The 19,391-nt window shown below is 38.8% G+C and overlaps 1 protein-coding gene across 8 annotated transcripts in view; it reads right to left on the reverse strand.

Annotated features, from left to right (window-relative positions):
• SBF2 (SET binding factor 2) overlaps window positions 1–19,391 on the reverse strand; it is a 399,474-nt gene that overhangs the window by 324,511 nt on the left and 55,572 nt on the right. For all 8 annotated transcript variants that reach the window (XR_013958992.1, XM_080640377.1, XM_080640374.1 and 5 more), the window contains exon 2: window positions 12,883–12,968. Coding sequence is in view for 7 of the 8 variants with exons in the window: in XM_080640377.1 (XP_080496503.1) it covers window positions 12,883–12,968 (86 nt within the window). In the remaining variant the exon portion in view is untranslated. The remainder of the gene's footprint in view (window positions 1–12,882; window positions 12,969–19,391) is intronic.

Raw genomic sequence — 19,391 nt, forward strand, 5'->3', positions numbered from 1 at the left:
CATCGAAGACCTTGATTGATTAGACCAAGAACTTGGGTATGAGAGGATAGATAATATTAAAATATCATTCCTTATATACCTTTGAAAATAGATTATATAACCTAGAAAGTTGGTGCTCTCTCTAAATAGCTGTTGCCTTTTATACTCAATCTATATATCTATACACAGGTGTATTTACTGATACAGATAAATCCCAGAGTTCAGTATTCTTTCTAAAATCTCACAAAGTCTGTCACATATAATAATGTTTTTATATCTAAAGTTGCCTACCATCTATACCAATTAAAACTTTAATAGCCTAGCTGGTGTAGCTCAACAGTTGAGTGTCAACCCAGAAATCAAGAGGCCACTGGTTCGATTCCCAGTCAGGGCACATGCCCAGGTTGCGGGCTCAATCCCCTGTGGGAGGCATGCAGGAGGCATTGATGATGTTTCTCTCATTAACTTTTCTCTCTCTTTATCCCTCTCCCTTCCTCTCTCTCTTAAAAAAAAAAAAAAATAGAAACATATTTAAAAAAAAAAAAAAAAACTTCAATAATGAAGATCTACCCCACACATTTGAATATACCCAAAATTCTGGCTTAAAGAGGAAAACCTGGCTCAGCAGAATAGATAACACCTGAGAAAACTCTGCTCTCAGTGCCTCTGGAAACTGCTGCTAGTCTCCCATGTCCCCTCACTTCTTCCAGGGTCCTCCTCCTCACTAAAGTTAAGTATCAAAAAATAAAGGGCTCAAGTAGCATCGAGAGATTCTGCAGAGCCAAGTGAAATCTATGAAACAAAATGGGACTTCTTGCTATCTGACTATCCACCCTTTTTGCATGGTGATGCACTATTTTTCAAGAGTTTTCAAGTATTCCAGGAAACCTTTATTCAGTCGTGCTTTTGGCTTAACTAAAGGTCACATAGATGTTCTCCTAAGTTTTCTTTTAAAATCTTTATCATTTTAGTTTCCACATTTAGTCTATAATCCATCTCAGATTAATTTTAATGTATGGTGTAAGTTAAGGTCAAGGCTAATTTTTTCCAAATGGATATTCAGTTGTCCTGGCACCATTTATTGAAAACCCTATCTTTTCCACAACTGAATTGCCTTAGCAACCCTACTGAAAATCAACTTATCATAGATGTGGTTTGCTTCTATACTTTTGCATGGATCTACATGTCTATCCTTAAGTAAATGCCACACTGTCTTGCATATTGAGCTTTATAATAAGTAGGTCTTTATACCAGGGAGTGCAAGTCCTCCAACTTTGTTCTTTCTTGTTCAAATTGTTTGGCTATTTGCTATACAATATGTCTTAGAGATTTGTTCATGTCACTGCATAAAGCTCTATTTCATACTTCTCAAAAATATTTTAGTAATGAAATATACATAACATAAAATTTATTATCTTAACCATTTTTAAGTGTACAGCCCTGGCCTGTTTGGCTCGGTGGATGGAGCGTCGGCCTGCGGACTGAAGGGTCCCAGGTTCGATTCCGGTCAAGGGCATGTACCTTGGTTGCGGGCATATCCCCAGTGGGGAGTGTGCGGGAGGCAGCTGATTGATGTTTCTCTCTCATCAATGTTTCTAACTCTCTATCCCTCTCCCTTCCTGTCTGTAAAAAACCAATAAAATATATATTAAAAAAAAAAGTGTACAGTTCAGTAGTGTTAAATACATTCACATTTTTCTGCAATCAATCTCCAGAAATCTTTCCTCTTGCAAAACTGAAAATCTGTATCCATTACACAACTCCTCATGCCTCCCTCCTCGACCCCTGGTCAAGCACTAGGAGCCTAGAAATTTGACTACTGTCTGTCTCTGAATTTTACTATTCCAGGGACTTCACATAAATGGAATTATGCAGTATTTGTCTTTTAGTAACTGGCTTATTTCAATTAGCATAATGTCCTCAAGATTTATCCATGTTGTAGTACATGTCAGAATTTCCTTCTTTTTAAAGACTGAATAAAATTTCATTATGTGTATATACCACCATCTGTTTATCCAATCATCTGTCAATGGATACTTGGGTTGCTTCCACCTTTGGCCTATTGTAGTTAATGCTACTAGGGCTATATGTACAAATATCTAGTTCAAGACCCTACTTTCAGTTCTTTTGGGTGTATACTCACATGTGAAATTACTGGATCATATAATAATTATAAGTTCAACTTTTTGAGGAAGCACCATACAGTTTTCCATTGCATCTCCACAATTTTATATTTCCAGCAACAGTGCACAAGGATTTTAATTTTTCCATATGTTTGCAACACTTGCTATTTTCTGTTGTTTTTAATGGTAGTCATCACAATAGGTGTAAAGTGATATCTCACTGTGGTTGTGATTTGCATTTTCCTAAAGATTAGTGATGTTAGCATCATTTATGTGTTTGTTAGCCATTTGTACACCTTCTATCTCATACCTTTTAAAAGTTGCATTATATTCTGATGAGTAAATGTGGTACCACTAATCCAATCAGTCTCCTACTGATGGACATTTAGGTAGTTTCCAATCTTCTGCCATGAATAACCTTATACATGCATATCTATAAGTAACCAACAAATCAGTTTGTTCAAAATAGTTTCAGTTTATGTGTATTTTCCAATATACGACTTTTCACTCTCAAAAGCATTCTGATAAGTAAATTACATGAGAGATGAGTAGCAATATTCCATGTGGTAATAGGACCAGGCTATTTGCAAATAACATGACTTTGTGCTAGGTTAGACCTGAGTAGTTTCTACATCTTCCTCAGGAAGTGCTCTATGGCCCCAAAGCACCAGGTTTAGCAGAACCCCAGCATGGCAAGAAAACCTTGTCTAAGGAGGTTCTGAGAGTAGTACTGAAGTAGCAGAACATGGAGACAGGGGAGGTGAAAGATTCTGTAGCGTAACTGAGGCTACCGATGCACTAGTAAAATAAGCACAATTGTAAGTAACTGAAAGTCTAGTATACAAGAACAAACCATTTTGGTGAGCACGGAGGAATGTGAGAAAAATAACACCAAGATTGACTATCCTCCACCTCAGAGACGTAAGAGAATCTACTGTCTCAAAAGTGTCCTGTAGACTCACTCATCAGATTCCAACCTGCCATGTGGTTTTATTACTTCAAAGAGACAATTGTCTGGAAGTCGGAAACTAAAATGTGAGCTCAAATCACCACTTTCCAGCTTAAACCCCATTTATATCCACTTGCTTTGTTGTGAACAGAACTCAAAATTCCTTTTTGTAGTCCTTAGTATATTTTAAAAGCCATGCCTTCATACTTCATAGCAGTATTCTTATGTTTTCAGCCTCAACGCTACACAAAATCAAGAATCCTTCCACATATCCTTTACACCATCTTTAAAATTGAATTCATCAACAAGTGCCCTACCTCAGCACAGAGGGTTTAGATGCTACCTAAGTATCTTTTATAAGTATATATTTTTTACTTTTAGCTGTATTCTTGTATTTCTCAAATCTCTCTAGCTGGCAAATTATCCCGTCTATCTTTATTCTAAATGATTACTTACACAGCTGACTTATTATACTCACGTGCAAGAACTAATGTTTTTACCTATTATATTTCATCTTCTCAATAAAGGGCCTATAATTCCAACCATTTAAAATATTTGTGCCTCTGATTCTGTTATCCAATATGTTTACTACCTTTCTCATTCTCCTTTCATGCATTTTCCTCTACAAAGAGGGAGAAAAGTCTCTTCCATCCGTCTACACTCAGTTCCCTGACCAAACAGTATCTATATCCAGGCCAGAATGACAACTACTATCCCATTTGTATTCAATGCATTCTAAACAGCTTAAAGAATGAAAGTATACATGGTACTTATACTTCTCTGCCCACAAACAGCCTCCTATACTAAGGCTACTCCTACTATGTTACAACTGCAAAACGTTTAATACAAGATTTTCCCCCTCTTCTCTGCAATCTATACTTAAAACTACAGAAAAATGGATTCATATTGAAGGTAGTCAAATCACTATTCTATAATTTAAATAATGAAACTAATTTCTTAAGAACCTCAAATTTAGAAACTCTAACTAAATGTTTATTCCTCTTTTATTCAAGTCACAGCATTTTTTTAACGTAGTACCTTAGCCTTCTAAAAAGAAATTAGACAGCCCTGGTGAGTTTTGCTCAGTGGTTAGAGTGTGGGCCTACAGACCAAAGGGTCGTGGGTTCAATTCCCAGTCAAGAGCACATACCTCAGCCCTGACTGGTTTGGCTCAGTGGATACAGCGTCAGCCTGCGGACTCAAGGGCCCCAGGTTCGATTCTGGTCAAGGGCATGTACCTTGGTTGCGGGCACATACCCAGTAAGGAGTGTGCAGGAGGCAGCTGATTGGTGTTTCTCTCTCATCAATGCTTCTGACTCTCTATCCCTCTCCCTTCCTCTCTGTAAAAAATCAATAAAATATATTTTTTTTAAAAAAAAAGAGCACATACCTCAGTTGCAGGTTTGATCCCCAGCCCTAGTCTGGGTGCATATGGGAGGCAACCAATCGATATCTCTCACACATTGATGTTTCTCTCTCTCCCACCCCTCCTCCTTCCCTTCCATTCTGTCTGAAAAATCAATGAAAAAAATATCCTCAGGTGAGGATTAAAAGAAAACAATTAGACAGATCTACAAATGTCCCAGTGCAGACAGTCCCTAGTAAAAATATGGCACATTTTCTGAATTATAATATTAAAAAAATTAGGGCATCTTTAAAAATAAAAAAAGCTAGTGCCAAAACAACACTCGTTTGCTGATATCCAAAAGCTAGCCAAGCCCTAGCTGATTTGGCTCAGTAGACAGAGCATCGGCCTGTGAACTGAAAGGTCCTGGGTTCGATTCCGATCAAGAGCACATTCCCGGGTTGTGGGCTTGATCTCCAGTAGGGGCATGCAAGAGGCAGTCGATCAATGATTCTCTCTCATTACTGATGTTTCTCTCTCTCTCTCTCTGAAATCAATAAAAATGTATTTAAAAAATAAAAAACAAAAGCTAGCCAATAAAAACATTTGTTTCCATAGTCCAAAATAGATTGTTAGCCATAGAATGCCTCTGCAAAACAATTCTTAAATTTTCTTTGAAATATTGTCACTAAAATTAACTGAAACTTTATTTATATGACTGTCTGTGGTTTCCTTGTATGCTTAAAAAACACAAGAAAAAGATAAAAATATCCCAGAATTGAAAAAGTAGTCATTATGTTTGGTTTAGCTTATTTTCATATTTTTATTTTTAAAATCCATCCAAATTAAAGTTCAGCATTTCCCAATGGAAGAAAAGAAAAAGAAGGCAATTTCTTTACATAAAAGCCCAAAGAATAAATTCAGCATCCTCTAAATTAAATTTGGGATTTGACTTTTTAGGGACTGAATGCCTAACATCCTTTCCTACTAGTCATAAAGTTTAGTCATCAGACTGAACACAATTATCTTTCCTTTAGACTTTAAACAAATCAAATATATGCTGTCTGAGAAGAAGAGGTAGAAATAGAAAATAATTTCAATATAATATTGTGCTCTGAACACAGACACGTCCTCAGATAAAATAAGTGAGGTTGGTATCCATCTAATACGCAACATTCTTTTAACATTTCTAAACCTAAGTTCTTCCAAATCATAGAACCCTGTTTTCAAATCCTACATTTATACTAAAATACAAATGCTAACCAGTTTAAAGTGTCACTTTCAGAACATTCTCAGATCTTAGCTCACACTAAGAGTCAAAAGACCTGGGTTGAATCCTAACTCTGCTGCATCTCAGCTGTTAGATCCTAATAAAATTGTTTCAACTCCCTGATCTTTAATTTACTTATCTGTAAATTAGATGCACTACCATGTATCATCTAATTTATGTAAGTTCATCACAGTCTACCAATCCTATACAACTGTTAAATATTAACATTAATATTATATACTATAAGTTGTTCTACTACCTTGGAAAGGGTAAGATTTTTTTTCCCTCTGTAAATCATCACAAAAGGGCCACTACCACCCTGCAATCAACAAACCATTTAGGGTCCAAGCCAGATCACCTTCAATTAGTCTAAGATTTTATTAGGCTTATTTCTGGTCTTGAAGCTATAGGAGTTATTCTAGTTACACAGTATTTCACAGTTATTCAAATTATTGCTGTTCATATGAAGAACAGTTGTTATGTCCCTACTATACAAAGTATAGCCCACAGAAATAAATAATAAAAACACAATGAAAAATTAAGTTAATGATTCTATTGTTTTTAAATGAATTTTGACAGATGTTAGTTAAATTAATTTTTTACTTGACACAGCACAGTGGACATTAGAGGATTAGAACTGCTATCAATTACAGAAAAAGAAAAAAGAAATTTCTAATGTAATCCAGCAGCTCAAATATTTTTTGTTAATTTATTGGGGTGACATTGGTTAATAAGATCATATAGGTTTCAGTGTACATTTCTATGATACATTATCTGTATATTGCATTGTGTGCCCACCATCCAAAGACCAGTCATCTTTCATCACCATATATTTGGCCCCCTTTACCCTTTATTACTAAATAAAATCTAGCCCAAAAAAACCTTGAAATGCTTTGCTAAGAATCAGCCAAGAAGTCATCTAGGAAAATGTCAGGTGAGGAAAAATTCTGTCTACTTATTATCACCTCCATTCTATCAATTAGCAGCGTATAACTCTACTTGTTACTAAAGAGCCACTGACAGCACTTGAACACAGGAGCATCTGTCATACAAAGAAAAAAACATTTACTAAATAGCAAAATCAATAACTGTCCCTCCCTCACTACTGGAGAAACATCACCCCATCTATTCCCTAGAATTTCAAAACACAACAATCATCCCTTGTCAATCATAGCTAAATAGCTAGTGCCAGCCCGGCTGGCGTTGCTCAGTGGTTGAGCTTCGATCTATGAACCAGGAGGTCAGGTTTCGATTCCCCGTCAGGGCATATGCCTGAGTTATGTATGGGCTTGATCCCCAGTGCAGGGCGTGCAGGAGGCAGCCTATCAATGATTCTCTCTCATCATTGATGTTTCTATCTCTCTCTCCCTCTCCCGTCCTCTCTGAAAACAATAAAAATATATTTTTAAAAACATCTAGTATCAAATCATATCTCTCTACCCCAATAATGTCTGCTGTTCTTGAAACTTATGAAGGTGGTTCACTGTTCAAATTGTCAAACTGTTGTAGTTTATATCCCTCCATGCTTTGATGTGAGAGAAGGTAGGAACTCACAAAAAGTTCAAAAAGGGCCCAGCCAGTGTGGCTCAGCAGTTGAGCGTTGATCCATGAACCAGGAGGTCATGATTCGATTCCTGGTCAGGGCACATGCCCAGGTTGTGGGCTCCATCCCCAGTAGGGGGAGTGCAGGAGGCAGCTGATCAATGATTCTCTCTCATCATTGATGTTTCTATCTCTCTATTCCTCTCCCTCTCTCTCTCTCTAAAAATCAATAAAAACATATTTTTTTAAAAAGTTCAAAATCGTCCAGCAACAAAAATTTCTCCTTTCAGTCATCACTGAAAGGATGCTTAAACAGGGCTTAGAAGCTTTAATAGTACAAATAAATACCTAGTTATTCACACAGGAAAGCCAATTACTAGTATTTGTAGGCATGTCGGGGGAGAGGGAAGAAGGAATACAAGGGGCTTTCCAAAAAGTTACTTTTCCTATGATCCTCACATTCTTTCCCCATTTTTAATAACAAAATTCCAAATTTACCTTTTATGATTGTCTATAGAACATGCTGCCTTCTTTATACTAGGTGTACCGGTTAACAATGTGGATATTTTCCCATAAATGGAGTTACACATATGTTGATATATATGCAATTTGATATGTATGCTATTTTGTTGTATTGACAACAAGCTTTAAAACTTTATATGTCAAATTTTCTGAAGGTGTTAACATCATGGATATTTTTACGCTTAAAAATGTCAAGTTTCATGCCAAAAAAAGAGCATTTGTGGGAAGTTTTAATTCATTACTTTATTTTGAAGAAAAGTGCTGCTGAAAGTTATCATATGCTTCGGGAAGCTTATGATGAACATGCTCCATCTCAAGATACTTGTGAACGCTGGTTTAAACACTTTAAAAGTGATGATTTCGATGTAAAATACAAAGAACGTCCAGGTCAACCGAAAAAGTTTGAAGACCAACAATTACAAGCATTATTGGATGAAGATTCGTGTCAAACTCAAAAACAACTTGCAGAAAGATTAAACGTTGCTCAGCAAACAATTTCCGATCGTTTACAAGCAATGGAAAGAAGATAAACAACCCAATCAAAAAATGGGCAACTGATCTAAATAGACACTTTTCGAAAGAAGACAGAAGGAAGGCCAAGAGACATATGAAAACCTGCTCAAAGTCGCTAATCATCAGAGAGATGCAAATCAAAACAACAATGCAGTACCATCTCACACCTGTCAGAATGGCTATCATCAACAAATCAACAAATGACAAGTGCTGGCGCGGATGTGGAGAAAAAGGAACCCTCGTGCACTGCTGGTGGGAATGCAGACTGGTGCAGCCACTGTGGAGAACAGTATGGAGTTTCCTCAAAAAACTAAAAATGGAACTCCCTTTTGACCCAGTGATCCCACTTCTAGGAATATATCCCAAGAAACTAGAAACACGAATCAGAAAGGATATATGCACCCCTATGTTCATAGCAGCACAATTCACCATAGCTAAGATTTGGAAACAGCCTAAATGCCCATCAGCAGATGAGTGGATTAAAAAACTGTGGTATATCGCCGAAACCGGTTTGGCTCAGTGGATAGAGCGTCGGCCTGCGGACTGAAGAGTCCCGGGTTCGATTCCGGTCAAGGGCATGTACCGTGGTTGCGGGCACATCCTCAGTGGGAGGTGTGCAGGAGGCAGCTGATCGATGTTTCTAACTCTCTATCTCTCTCCCTTCCTCTCTGTAAAAAATCAATAAAATATATTAAAAAAAAAAAACCTGTGGTATATCTACACAATGGAATACTACGCTGCGGTAAAAAAGAAGGAGTTCCTACCATTTGCAACAACATGGATGGAGATGGAGAGTATTATGTTAAGTGAAATAAGCCAGGCAGAGAAAGATAAGTATCACATGATCTCACTCATTTGTGGAATATAATGAACGGCATAACTGATGAACAAGAACAAATCCAGAGACTGAGAAACGTCAAACAGCACGTCATACCACAGGGAAGGTAGGGGAGGGTGGGGGTAAGGGGGAGAGATCAACCAAGGGACTTGTGTGCATGCATATGAGCCTAATCAATGGACACAGACAACAAGGGGGTGGGACATAAGTAGGGGGTGGGGGGTTATGGGGAAATAATTTGTGTTTTTGCCTCCCTGACAAAGTTTATATAAGGTTACAAAAAGAAATTGACAGCCAGTTTGAAATTTAATAGCCATGGCCTAGAGCAAAGAATATCCTTACATGATATTATTCTACAATGTTATTAAAATTTTAGATATTTTACAACAGCATATTGTACAATTATCCCAAATAAACTTACAAACTAATTCTTGGAATGTTTGGCAGCAATTTAAAAAAAAAAAAAAGGACATGAAAGGATATAATCCCTTTCAGAAGGAATTAAGGCATTGGGAAGGCACTTGAGCATTCTATATTGGCCCCTCTTGCCTTTTGTGCCAAGAGGGACCCTCTTCTCACAATCCAATTGCTCTCAGCTGTTGCCTGAGCTTTCTGTTCATGCTGAGCTTGAAGCCTCGTGGTGGCTGGTACCATGGATCTGTCTCTCGCCCAATCGTGTGAGCTGGGCCCTCCCTGGAGAAGAAACCTGAGTTCCCCGAGATATGTGATCAGTGCTGAGGCCCCGCCAGCAGGCCAGGGGATCCCAAGGCAGGTACTGGGCGTGGAGGCCACGGGGGCATAGACTACCAAGGAGACAGAACTGAACCTCACATCACCCTGCTTGGCCCCGGAGGATGACTGGTTAGCCAGAGACGGGTAAGATTCCTCAGGGAAGGAACAACCTAAGACAGGCACAGTCGCAGAGGGGCCACCAGGAGAGAACTTGGGGATCAACAGAGGTGGGGCACAGACCCTCACCCCCCCAACCTTGCAGGGGCCTGAACCCACACCCCGTCTGAGGGAGGTCTCCTGCCCCCATGGCTGCTTCGCTTCCCACGCCCAGCTCAGATCGGGACACAGGTGACAGACAGTGACTTGGAAAAGATTTTAAAGGAAGGAAAATGGGTGCCAAATCAACTGAATGAAAGACAAATGGGAAACCGAAAAGTCATCAGTAAAATGTTGCTTCAACGACACGAAAGAAAGTCTTTTTTGCATTGAATTGTGACTAGTGATGAAAAGTGGGTTTATTTTGAGAATCCCAAACGCATAAAATCATGCGTTGATCCAGGTCAACCATCAACATCGACTGCAAGGCCAAATTGCTTTAGGAAGAAGACAATGATCTGCGTTTGATGAGAACAGGAAGGTGTGGTGTGTTATGAGCTTCTAAAACCAGGTGAAACCATTAATACTGGTCACTACCGATAACAAATAATCCATTTGAACCACGGTTTGTCGTAAAACGACCAAAATGGGCCAGAAAACATGGCAAAGTAATTTTGCTTCATGATAACGCACCATCACACACTTCAAAACCAGTTAAAGACACGTTAAAAGATCCTGCCTGGGAAGTATTAACCCACCCGCTGTATTCACCAGACCTTGCTCCTTCAGATTACCACTTGTTCCGATCGATGGCACATGCACTTTCTGAACAGCACTTCAAAACGTACAAAGAAGTGGAAAATTGGGTCTCTGATCCATATTATTAACCGGTTAATAGTTAATCTGTATTATTAACCAGTTAACAGTTAATCCGTATTTTTAACCAGTTAATAGTTAATCCATATTGCTAACCGGTTAACAGTTAATCTGCAATATTAACCAGTTAATGGTTAATCCGCATTATTAACCTGTTAATAGTTAAGCCGCATTATTAACCGGTTAACACAGATTTTGTAATCAAAGAAAACACGATAATCAAGAGAAACATCAAAAGTGCTTTATTTAAAGTAATGTCCATCGCTAGCTAAACATTTCCCCCATCTTTCAGGTAATTTGTGGATACCGTTCCAATAGAACTTTTCTTGTTTTGAGGCAGACCATTCAGAGACCCAATTTTCCACTTCTTCGTACGTTTTGAAATGCTGCTCAAAAACTGTGCCATCAATCGGAACAAGTGGTAATCTGAAGGAGCAATACAACAAAATAGCATACATATCAAATCGCATGTATATCAACATATGTGTAACTCCATCTATTGAAAAAATCCGCATTATTAACCGGTACACCTAGTAAATAATCAAAATTAGGCATTCAGCAATGTATTTTTTATCTTTAGTGAAGCAGAAATGAATAGTCATTAGCAAAAATTTAAAAATTCACAATTTTTTTCAACATCAGTTTTGTTCTAATTGATATTTCTGATCCATGCTAACAGATGAATAATTCTTCTGGGGCAGGTGTTGCAAGATGTCGAACAAACAGCAGCAACAACAATAATAAACTATCTACCTCATTTAATGAGCACTTACTTTATGGAATAAATTGTTCTAAGCATTTTATGTGCATTTTTAAACCATTTTATCTTACAAAAACCCTATGAGATTAGTATCGTCATTATCCTCATTTTATAAATGAGGATTCTGCTGCTCAAAGAAGTTAACTTGTCAAAAGTCAAACCATACAGCTGAGATCTGAAGTCCCCTCCAGAGCCTGCACACTTCACTATCATATTATACCAAATGTTCTCGCAGCAAAAACTGCTTTGAAGAAAACTTCTCATAAGTTTGTGTGTGTATACACACAAACAACATAAATATATACAGGCACACACATATACACATACTACAGTATGTTTGAGAACCAAACTGCAAAGTCATATTGCAAAATACTTTAGTGATCATCTTTCCAGTCCCTCACTTAACCATCATGAAGTAGCCACCAGATAGGATGTCCTAGCTATCATTAATTATGCACAACCATTACATTCCTTTAAAATGGCTGACAAGCCCTAACCGGTTTGGCTCAGTGGATAGAGCATCAGCCTGCGGACTCAAGGGTCCCAGGTTCAATTCTGGTCAAGGGCATGTACCTTGGTTGCGGGCACATACCCGGTGGGGAGTGTGCCGGAGGCAGCTGATCGATGTTTCTAGCTCTCTATCCCTCTCCCTTCCTCTCTGTGAAGAATAAAATATATTTAAAAAAAAAAAAAGAAAGAAATCCTGGAAAGACAATGAGTGCCAGATAAGTAACATATTCTGGTATTTCTAAATAAACAATTGTAAAAATAAAAAATAAAATAAAATAAAATAAAATGGCTGACAAAAATTAAAGCAGCTAAACTGCACTATGATAAAGCAACCTAAAGATTCTATACCTAAAAAGACAATTTGGATTTGTGAATTCAACATGACTGGTCACAATTAAACTAACCTTTCCTTTTCTTTCTTTTGTTTTTTTGTTTGTTTGTTTGTTTTGTTTAGTTTTCATCAAAACAATAATCTGGAAATTTTCTAAAAAATATAACAAACATTTGTGTAGTGACACACTATCACTAAAACTACTAGGCTAACATTTTGACTGAAGAGTCAATGGAATTTTTCAGCTCCCAAGTACATAAAGATCATCAATTTCATCTTTAATATTAGAGAGAAGTTTAAATGGGAAAAAGGACAGCAAAACACATTCCAGAATCAATACATTCAAAGGTTACTGTACTTGGGGTACTGGGATGAGGTATTATTTCTAGTAACATGTTACAGTTAAATTACCAAATTATTTAACAGTAACTATAACATAAATATAATCATAAGAAAAATATCATTATAAAAGTACAATAATGCACCATCAACTTACCAATTCAATACCCTGTGGAAAAGGTGTATCATCCCAGTCCTTCTGTGGAAATCTCTGGATTATTTTCCCCAGACCAGCTCCTGACCCTATTAATAAAATCAAAATAAATGGGATACTATAAAATCTTAATACTCATTATAAATACTTACTTATAAATGAATGTTTGTTGAATAAACTGATATACTGGTTAAATATTTTCAAGATTTAAAGGACACAAAAACATTTACCTTCTAAACATAATACTGAAACGACAGGCAATTATATCCAACAGACTCTCAAAAATGACATACACATGAAAAGCTAAAAAATAGACAGAAACATTGAAATCTAGAGTCTCTATCACACCATAAGAGTAACTGCCTTTGTTCCCAATAAGGAAAGCAATCTTCTCAGTATCTCAAGTTGAAACTTTAAAAGAACTTTTCAATGGAGGCAAAGTACTTTTAAGTGACAAAATGGTAGTTAGCACTAAACTTCAGTTATAGGTTATAAACAGTGCTATGAGTAAAATAAAGACTTTTACAGTGGCCTGGGAACTTGACTATTGTCTAGACAGAGTTTCTCAACATCAGCATGACTGACATTTTGGGCCAGATTGTGTGTTTATGGGAAGGTTGGGGGGAAAGGGTCTAAGTCCTGTACATTGTAGGATGTTTAGCAGCATCCTTAGCCTCAACCCACTAGATGCTAGTAGCACCCTACCACCAACAAGTCATTATAATAAAAAAAATCTCTAGATACTGCCAAATGTCCTCTGGTAGGGGCAAAACTGCCCCTGGTTGAAAACCACTTGTCTGTGTCATTATTGTTCTAAAATTATCCTGGGACACTAAAGAATGGATTGATTTATTCTTGAACCTTGGGGATGTAATCTGTGAGTAATTTGGGAATGGAAAGTATATGTTAGACCTAGCTGGTTTGGCTCAGTGGATAGAGCATTGGCGTGTGGACTGAAAGGTCCTGGGTTCAATTCCAGTTAAGAGCACATGCCAGGTTGTGGACTCGATCCCCAGTAAGGGATGTTCAGGAGGCAGCCAATCAATGATTCTCATCATTGATGTTTCTATCTCTCTCTTCCTCTCCCTTCCTCTCTAAAACCAATAAAAATCTATTTTTTTAAAAAGAAAGTATATGTTAGATCTAAACTGCTTTTTGCTACACATTTTTTAATATATTTTATTGATTTTTTTTACAGAGAGGAAGGGAGAGGGATAGAGAGTAGAAACATCAATGAGAGAGAAACAACTACTGGGGATGTGCCTGCAACCAAGGTACAGGCCCTTGACTGGAATCAAACCTGGGACCTTTCAGTCCGCAGGCCGACGCTCTATCCACTGAGCCAAACCAGCTCGGTCTAACATATACTTTCCATTCCCAAATTACTCACAGATTACATCCCCAAGGTTCAAGAACAAATCAATCCATTCTTTTTGCTACACTTTTTAAAGAGCTTCATGAGTTTGCATATTCTACATTGTGTCCCAGCTTACTATGAAGTGAAAGCAACAACATTCTGATTATATGTACATCTAACTTAAGTAACCCTGTAACACCTGATTCAAATAGTTAATATATATTTTCCTATCCTCTCTGTTAATTTTTTTAAAACATCCACTATCATCCTTCACTCTGATCCCTGTACATTTAACTTCCCCCTTGCCCTTCACCTAGAGTTTAATCACTTTATGGCCATATTTTTACCTATAAAAGATAAATGGAAAGTTAAGTTCATTTTATTAACCAACTCAGTACTATGTTCTAAAACTGAAGTCACATTTGAAAAAGGCAAAATAAAAATATTCTCTATTAAAGTTAACAGTTGTTGCAGTACAGTAACTCCTCATATATCCATCATTATAGGGAAACTAGAGGCCTGGTGCACGAAATTTGTGTGTGGGGGGGTGTCCCTCAACCCAGCCTGTACCCTCTCCAATCTGGGACCCCTCGGGGGATGTCTGACTGCTGGTTACTCACAATCTGGGACTGCTGGCTCCCAACAGCTCGCCTGCCTGCCTGCCTGATTGTCCCTAACCACTTCTGCCTGCCAGCCTGATCACCCCCTAACCACTCCCTGCCAGCCTGATCGACGCCTAACTGCTCCCCTGCCGGCCTGGTCGCCCCCAACTGCCCTCCCCTGCAGAACTGGTACCCCAGAACTGCCCTCTCCTGCCAGCCTGGTGGCCCCCAACTGCCCTCCTGTGCAGGCCTAGTCCTCCCCAACGGCCCTCCCCTACAGGCCTGGTGGCCCCCAACTGCCATCCCCTGCAGGCTTGGATGCCCCAACTGCCCTCCCCTGCCAGCCCGGTCTCACCCAACTGCCCTCCCCTGCTGGCCCAGTCGCCCCTAACTGCCCTCCCCTGTAGGTCCGATCGCCCCCAACTGCCCTCCCCTGTCGGCCTGATTGTCCCTAACTGCCCTCCCCTGCAGGCCTGGTCCCCCCCCCAATTGCCCTCCCCTGCAGGCCTGGTCACCCCCAACTGCCTCCTCTGCAGGTCTGGTCGCCCCTAACTGCCCTCCCCTGCTGGCAATCTTGTGGCGGTCATCTTTGACCACATGGGGGCGGCCATCTTGTGCGAGGGCGTGAGGGTCAATTTGCATATTACCTCTTTATTATATAGGATATAGGATGAAGGATTTCAGTAAGAGTAAACTAAACTAAAAGTGATGTATCACATGCACTCATTTTTCATCCACCTCAAGCATCACCACTTCTGACATCTCAAGCAGAACTAATTCAAAAAATGGCTAGGTACTGGAAATAAACACATGAATAAGGCATGGCCCCAATCCTCAAGGAACTCATAACCTATTGGAGAACAAGCAAATGAACTGATAACTTCAGTATATCATCATAAGCACAACGATAGAAGGGAACCAAATCTAGTCTAGGAGAGAAGACCATGGAAAACTTTCTAGAAGAAATGACAGCCAGCTTTTTCTTTCAGCACCATTTTTGTATCCCCTAGCACTTAGTTCATACAGAGTTAAAGGTTTATTTTAATAAATTCATTACTACTGACATAAGTAGTTTTAAATTTACATCTCCCTGTCTTTTTAAACCGAGATAAATGCATGTTATTTAGCTCATCATGTTTAATCAGGTTTTCCTATATTGTTTGTTTAGTTCTGAAAGTCATAGCTAATATATTTTAGGCTCTTAAAATAGTTTATCATATTAATTTTTACTAAATATAAAAATATATGTTAACTGCAAATTTTTTTCAAATATATAAAAATATAAAGAAGAAATCATCCACATTTCCACACCTGAGGAGAATTACTGTTAACATTTTGGACTATTTTATCCCAGGAATGAAATAGGGAGGTTTTGTAAACATGTACTTTTTCTACAGACTTGAGATCATACTAAACCTAGCTTTATATATTGGTGTAGTACTTAATATTTTACAATGGGCCTTTGCTGTAGTATGTACATTTTCTAGTTTCTCACTATTATAAATAATGCTACATAAGGCCCTTTCTATATAAATACTCATCCTCATCTCACTTTTCCACAGAAAAAAGAATTCTTAGAAATACAACTACTGGGTTAAAGAGTATGAAAATTTTAAAGATCACACAAAGCCAAAGGGCCCACCAAAAAGACATTTTAAAAAAATTTTTAACATTCTGTGTATAAAAATGACACTGCCATTTTCACTACAGCCTTACCAACAACTGTTATTTTAAATTTTTACTTGTTTTAATTATTGCAAATTTGACAGATAAAAAATTCCTCTCTGGCAGGCGCATAACTTTCAAAAGTCTCTGGAAGCAACATATTATTATTGATTTCACAATACCATGCAGAGTTTCAAAAACATGAAAGTTTAGTTTGAAATGGAGATATAACATTTATCAATGCACACAGAAATATGATTCATGGTGGTAAGACTTTCGGTTATATGAAAATGGAAATTAGGTTAGAAAAAAAGCAATAATAAAAATGGTAGATTGATATTTCACTGCAAATAAAATGTAGAGAGAGCTACAATAACTTGGTTTGCAAATATGTAAATTGCTGGAGCTAACAACAGTTAAGGAGCTTATGAAAGTACCCTGCAAAAAGTAAACAAATATTTTCTGAATATTGCTTCTTGATTTGTAAGTATTTAGTCTGAACGTTTAAACATTTCCCAAGTCTATATATTTTATATGATAACTATTTTTAAGGCAATACTGGTTGTATTTAAAAATTCTGAGATGACTTTTTGTATTGAAGAACAAACAACAGTGAGGGAAGACTGTTCTATAGTCAGGTGTCCAGACACCTGTGCACTGATCCTTATGTCCAGAGGTGAAGGGTGTGGGAAACCGCCTATTGTCTTCACTAGCAGAGAGGTGTGGACAAGGAGCCCAGAATGCTGGTGACCCTTGAGCCCTGGCAAAGGTCAGAGCTATGCACCCACTGTTTAGTCGAGACAATGGTAACTGAAGCAACTTCCCCACCAGACAGTCATATAAATCCTTACTGATAAGATACTCTGTCTGTTACTGGAAATTGCCTGCCTAAGGGCTATAGATATATCCCAAATCGAATAAAAGGATGGCAAGGCCTGAGCCCAGCCGGACTCCTTCCTCTTGAGTTGGGCTCCTGCCTGGTCCCCCAATATTTCCAAATTATTACTTGTCTCATCTCTTTCATTTGCATGCGGCCCCTCTTCCAGAGCCCAAACCCTGAACCACGCGGGACGTGAGTCTTCACAAAGCAGGTCATGTCAATCAGAGTGGCTGTAAAAGCAGCTTTTGTTTGTATTACATAAGTAGGGGGAAAGGAGAAATTGCTCAAAAGAAAGGGGACCACTTCCTAGAAAGGAGGGGTGCTAGGCAGCAAAAGACTGTCCCTGCATTGTATGCAGCTGACTTGAGAGAAGGAGGGAGCGGTTATTAGTCAGTGCCTTCCTTCCTGTTGTTGTTTTTCGGACCCTACTCTCCTACCCCATTATAAAATCAAGAAATATAATGGCCAAATTGAGTTACTATATTAAAAGGGGGCAGGGGGAAAAATCCTTGGCAAGATACCAGAACATTTGGAAATGGCTTTCTTTGAAGAAAAAAAAAAGTAGACATGCTAGACAAGCTGCTCAAAACAAATTTAGACAGGATGAGGAAATACTGGTGTGGTCAGGCACACTTTTCCCTCCTTTACGTTTGGTAACCCACTTTCCCTTGGGTCCTGGAAGAGCTATCAGGCTACCCAGGCCAGTCACTAGGATTAGCAACTGACCTAGGATGAGCCAGCCATCCATTACCGCCCTGGCAGGTCTTCTAGCCTTGGCCAATGACTCCAGAAGAGTCAAAAAGTATTCTCTGGGGTTGCTAACTAGTATACTGTTGGTGTGAAGTTGCCAATAGCTAGGAGGAAGAAGTAAATCTGCAGAAGAACTAAGAATATCATAAAAATGTACACTTAAAACCTGTATGATCCTATTTATTAACCAATGTCACCCAAATAAATTTAACTTTTAAAAAATAATAATAGGGGTTAATTAGATGGAGAAATAAAATACAGTACTCTGCTCTACACAAAACAGGATGCTTGGTATTTGTAGACCATAACAATTGACAAAAATTATTTGATTGACTTCTATGTGTGTTACAGTGTAGATATACCAAGTATATACAGGGGTAGGCAAAAGTAGGTTTACAGTTGTGAGTCTGTGAAAGTTTATTCTTGTGTTATTATTTACTAGGAGCCCAGTGCATGAAGATTCTGAAATGGTGCCTCAGTCCAACCAGCACACTCTCCAATCTGGGAGCCCTCAGGGGAGCACTCTCAAATCCGGGAGTTTCTGTCTGTCTTTGCAATCATATAAGCAAATTGTCTGAGACCCCAATCCAGTTTGGTTTGGTGCTCACAGAATAATAGAGGTCTTTTTTTTTTTTCTTTGCTCCATTGGTGGAGATTTCCTAGAAATTGCAGGGTATCTTCCCTTTAATTTTTCCTCGACAGTCTGACTGTACTTATGTCTCTCACCTTTGCTTTCCCTCCATCCCCCACCCGCAACAGTAACTTGCTCCAGGCTCACTTTGCTCTAGTGTCTAGGACAGTGGTTGGCAAATTGGGGCTCGTGAGCCACATGCGCCTCTTTGGCCCCTTGAGTGTGGCTCTTCCACAAAATACCACAGCCTGGGCGAGTCTATTTTGAAGAAGTGGCGTTAAAAGAAGTTTAAGTTTAAAAAATTTGGCTCTCAAAAGAAATTTCAATCGTTGTACTGTTGATATTTGGCTCTGTTGACTAATGAGTTTGCCGACCACTGGTCTAGGAGATCCCGCAACACGTCTGCCACCAGAACTACTATTCCCAGAATCCCTGGTGCTCCCAGCGCTCTTGGTTTCCGCTTCTGGTCCAGGGGCTGCAGAAACCAAAAGGACTGCAAACTCCAGCCGCCCCCAGGCCGGGCTGACAGGACCGGACACTCCAGTGGCGTCCCCGGGACCCCGGCCACTTGGCACCAGTGTGCGCACGCACTGGCCACAGGCTCGGAGCGGGCAGGGTCCTGGGGAT

This window comes from Plecotus auritus (genome assembly GCF_963455305.1).
Source record: "Plecotus auritus genome assembly, chromosome: 9".
Taxonomy (NCBI): domain Eukaryota; kingdom Metazoa; phylum Chordata; class Mammalia; order Chiroptera; family Vespertilionidae; genus Plecotus; species Plecotus auritus.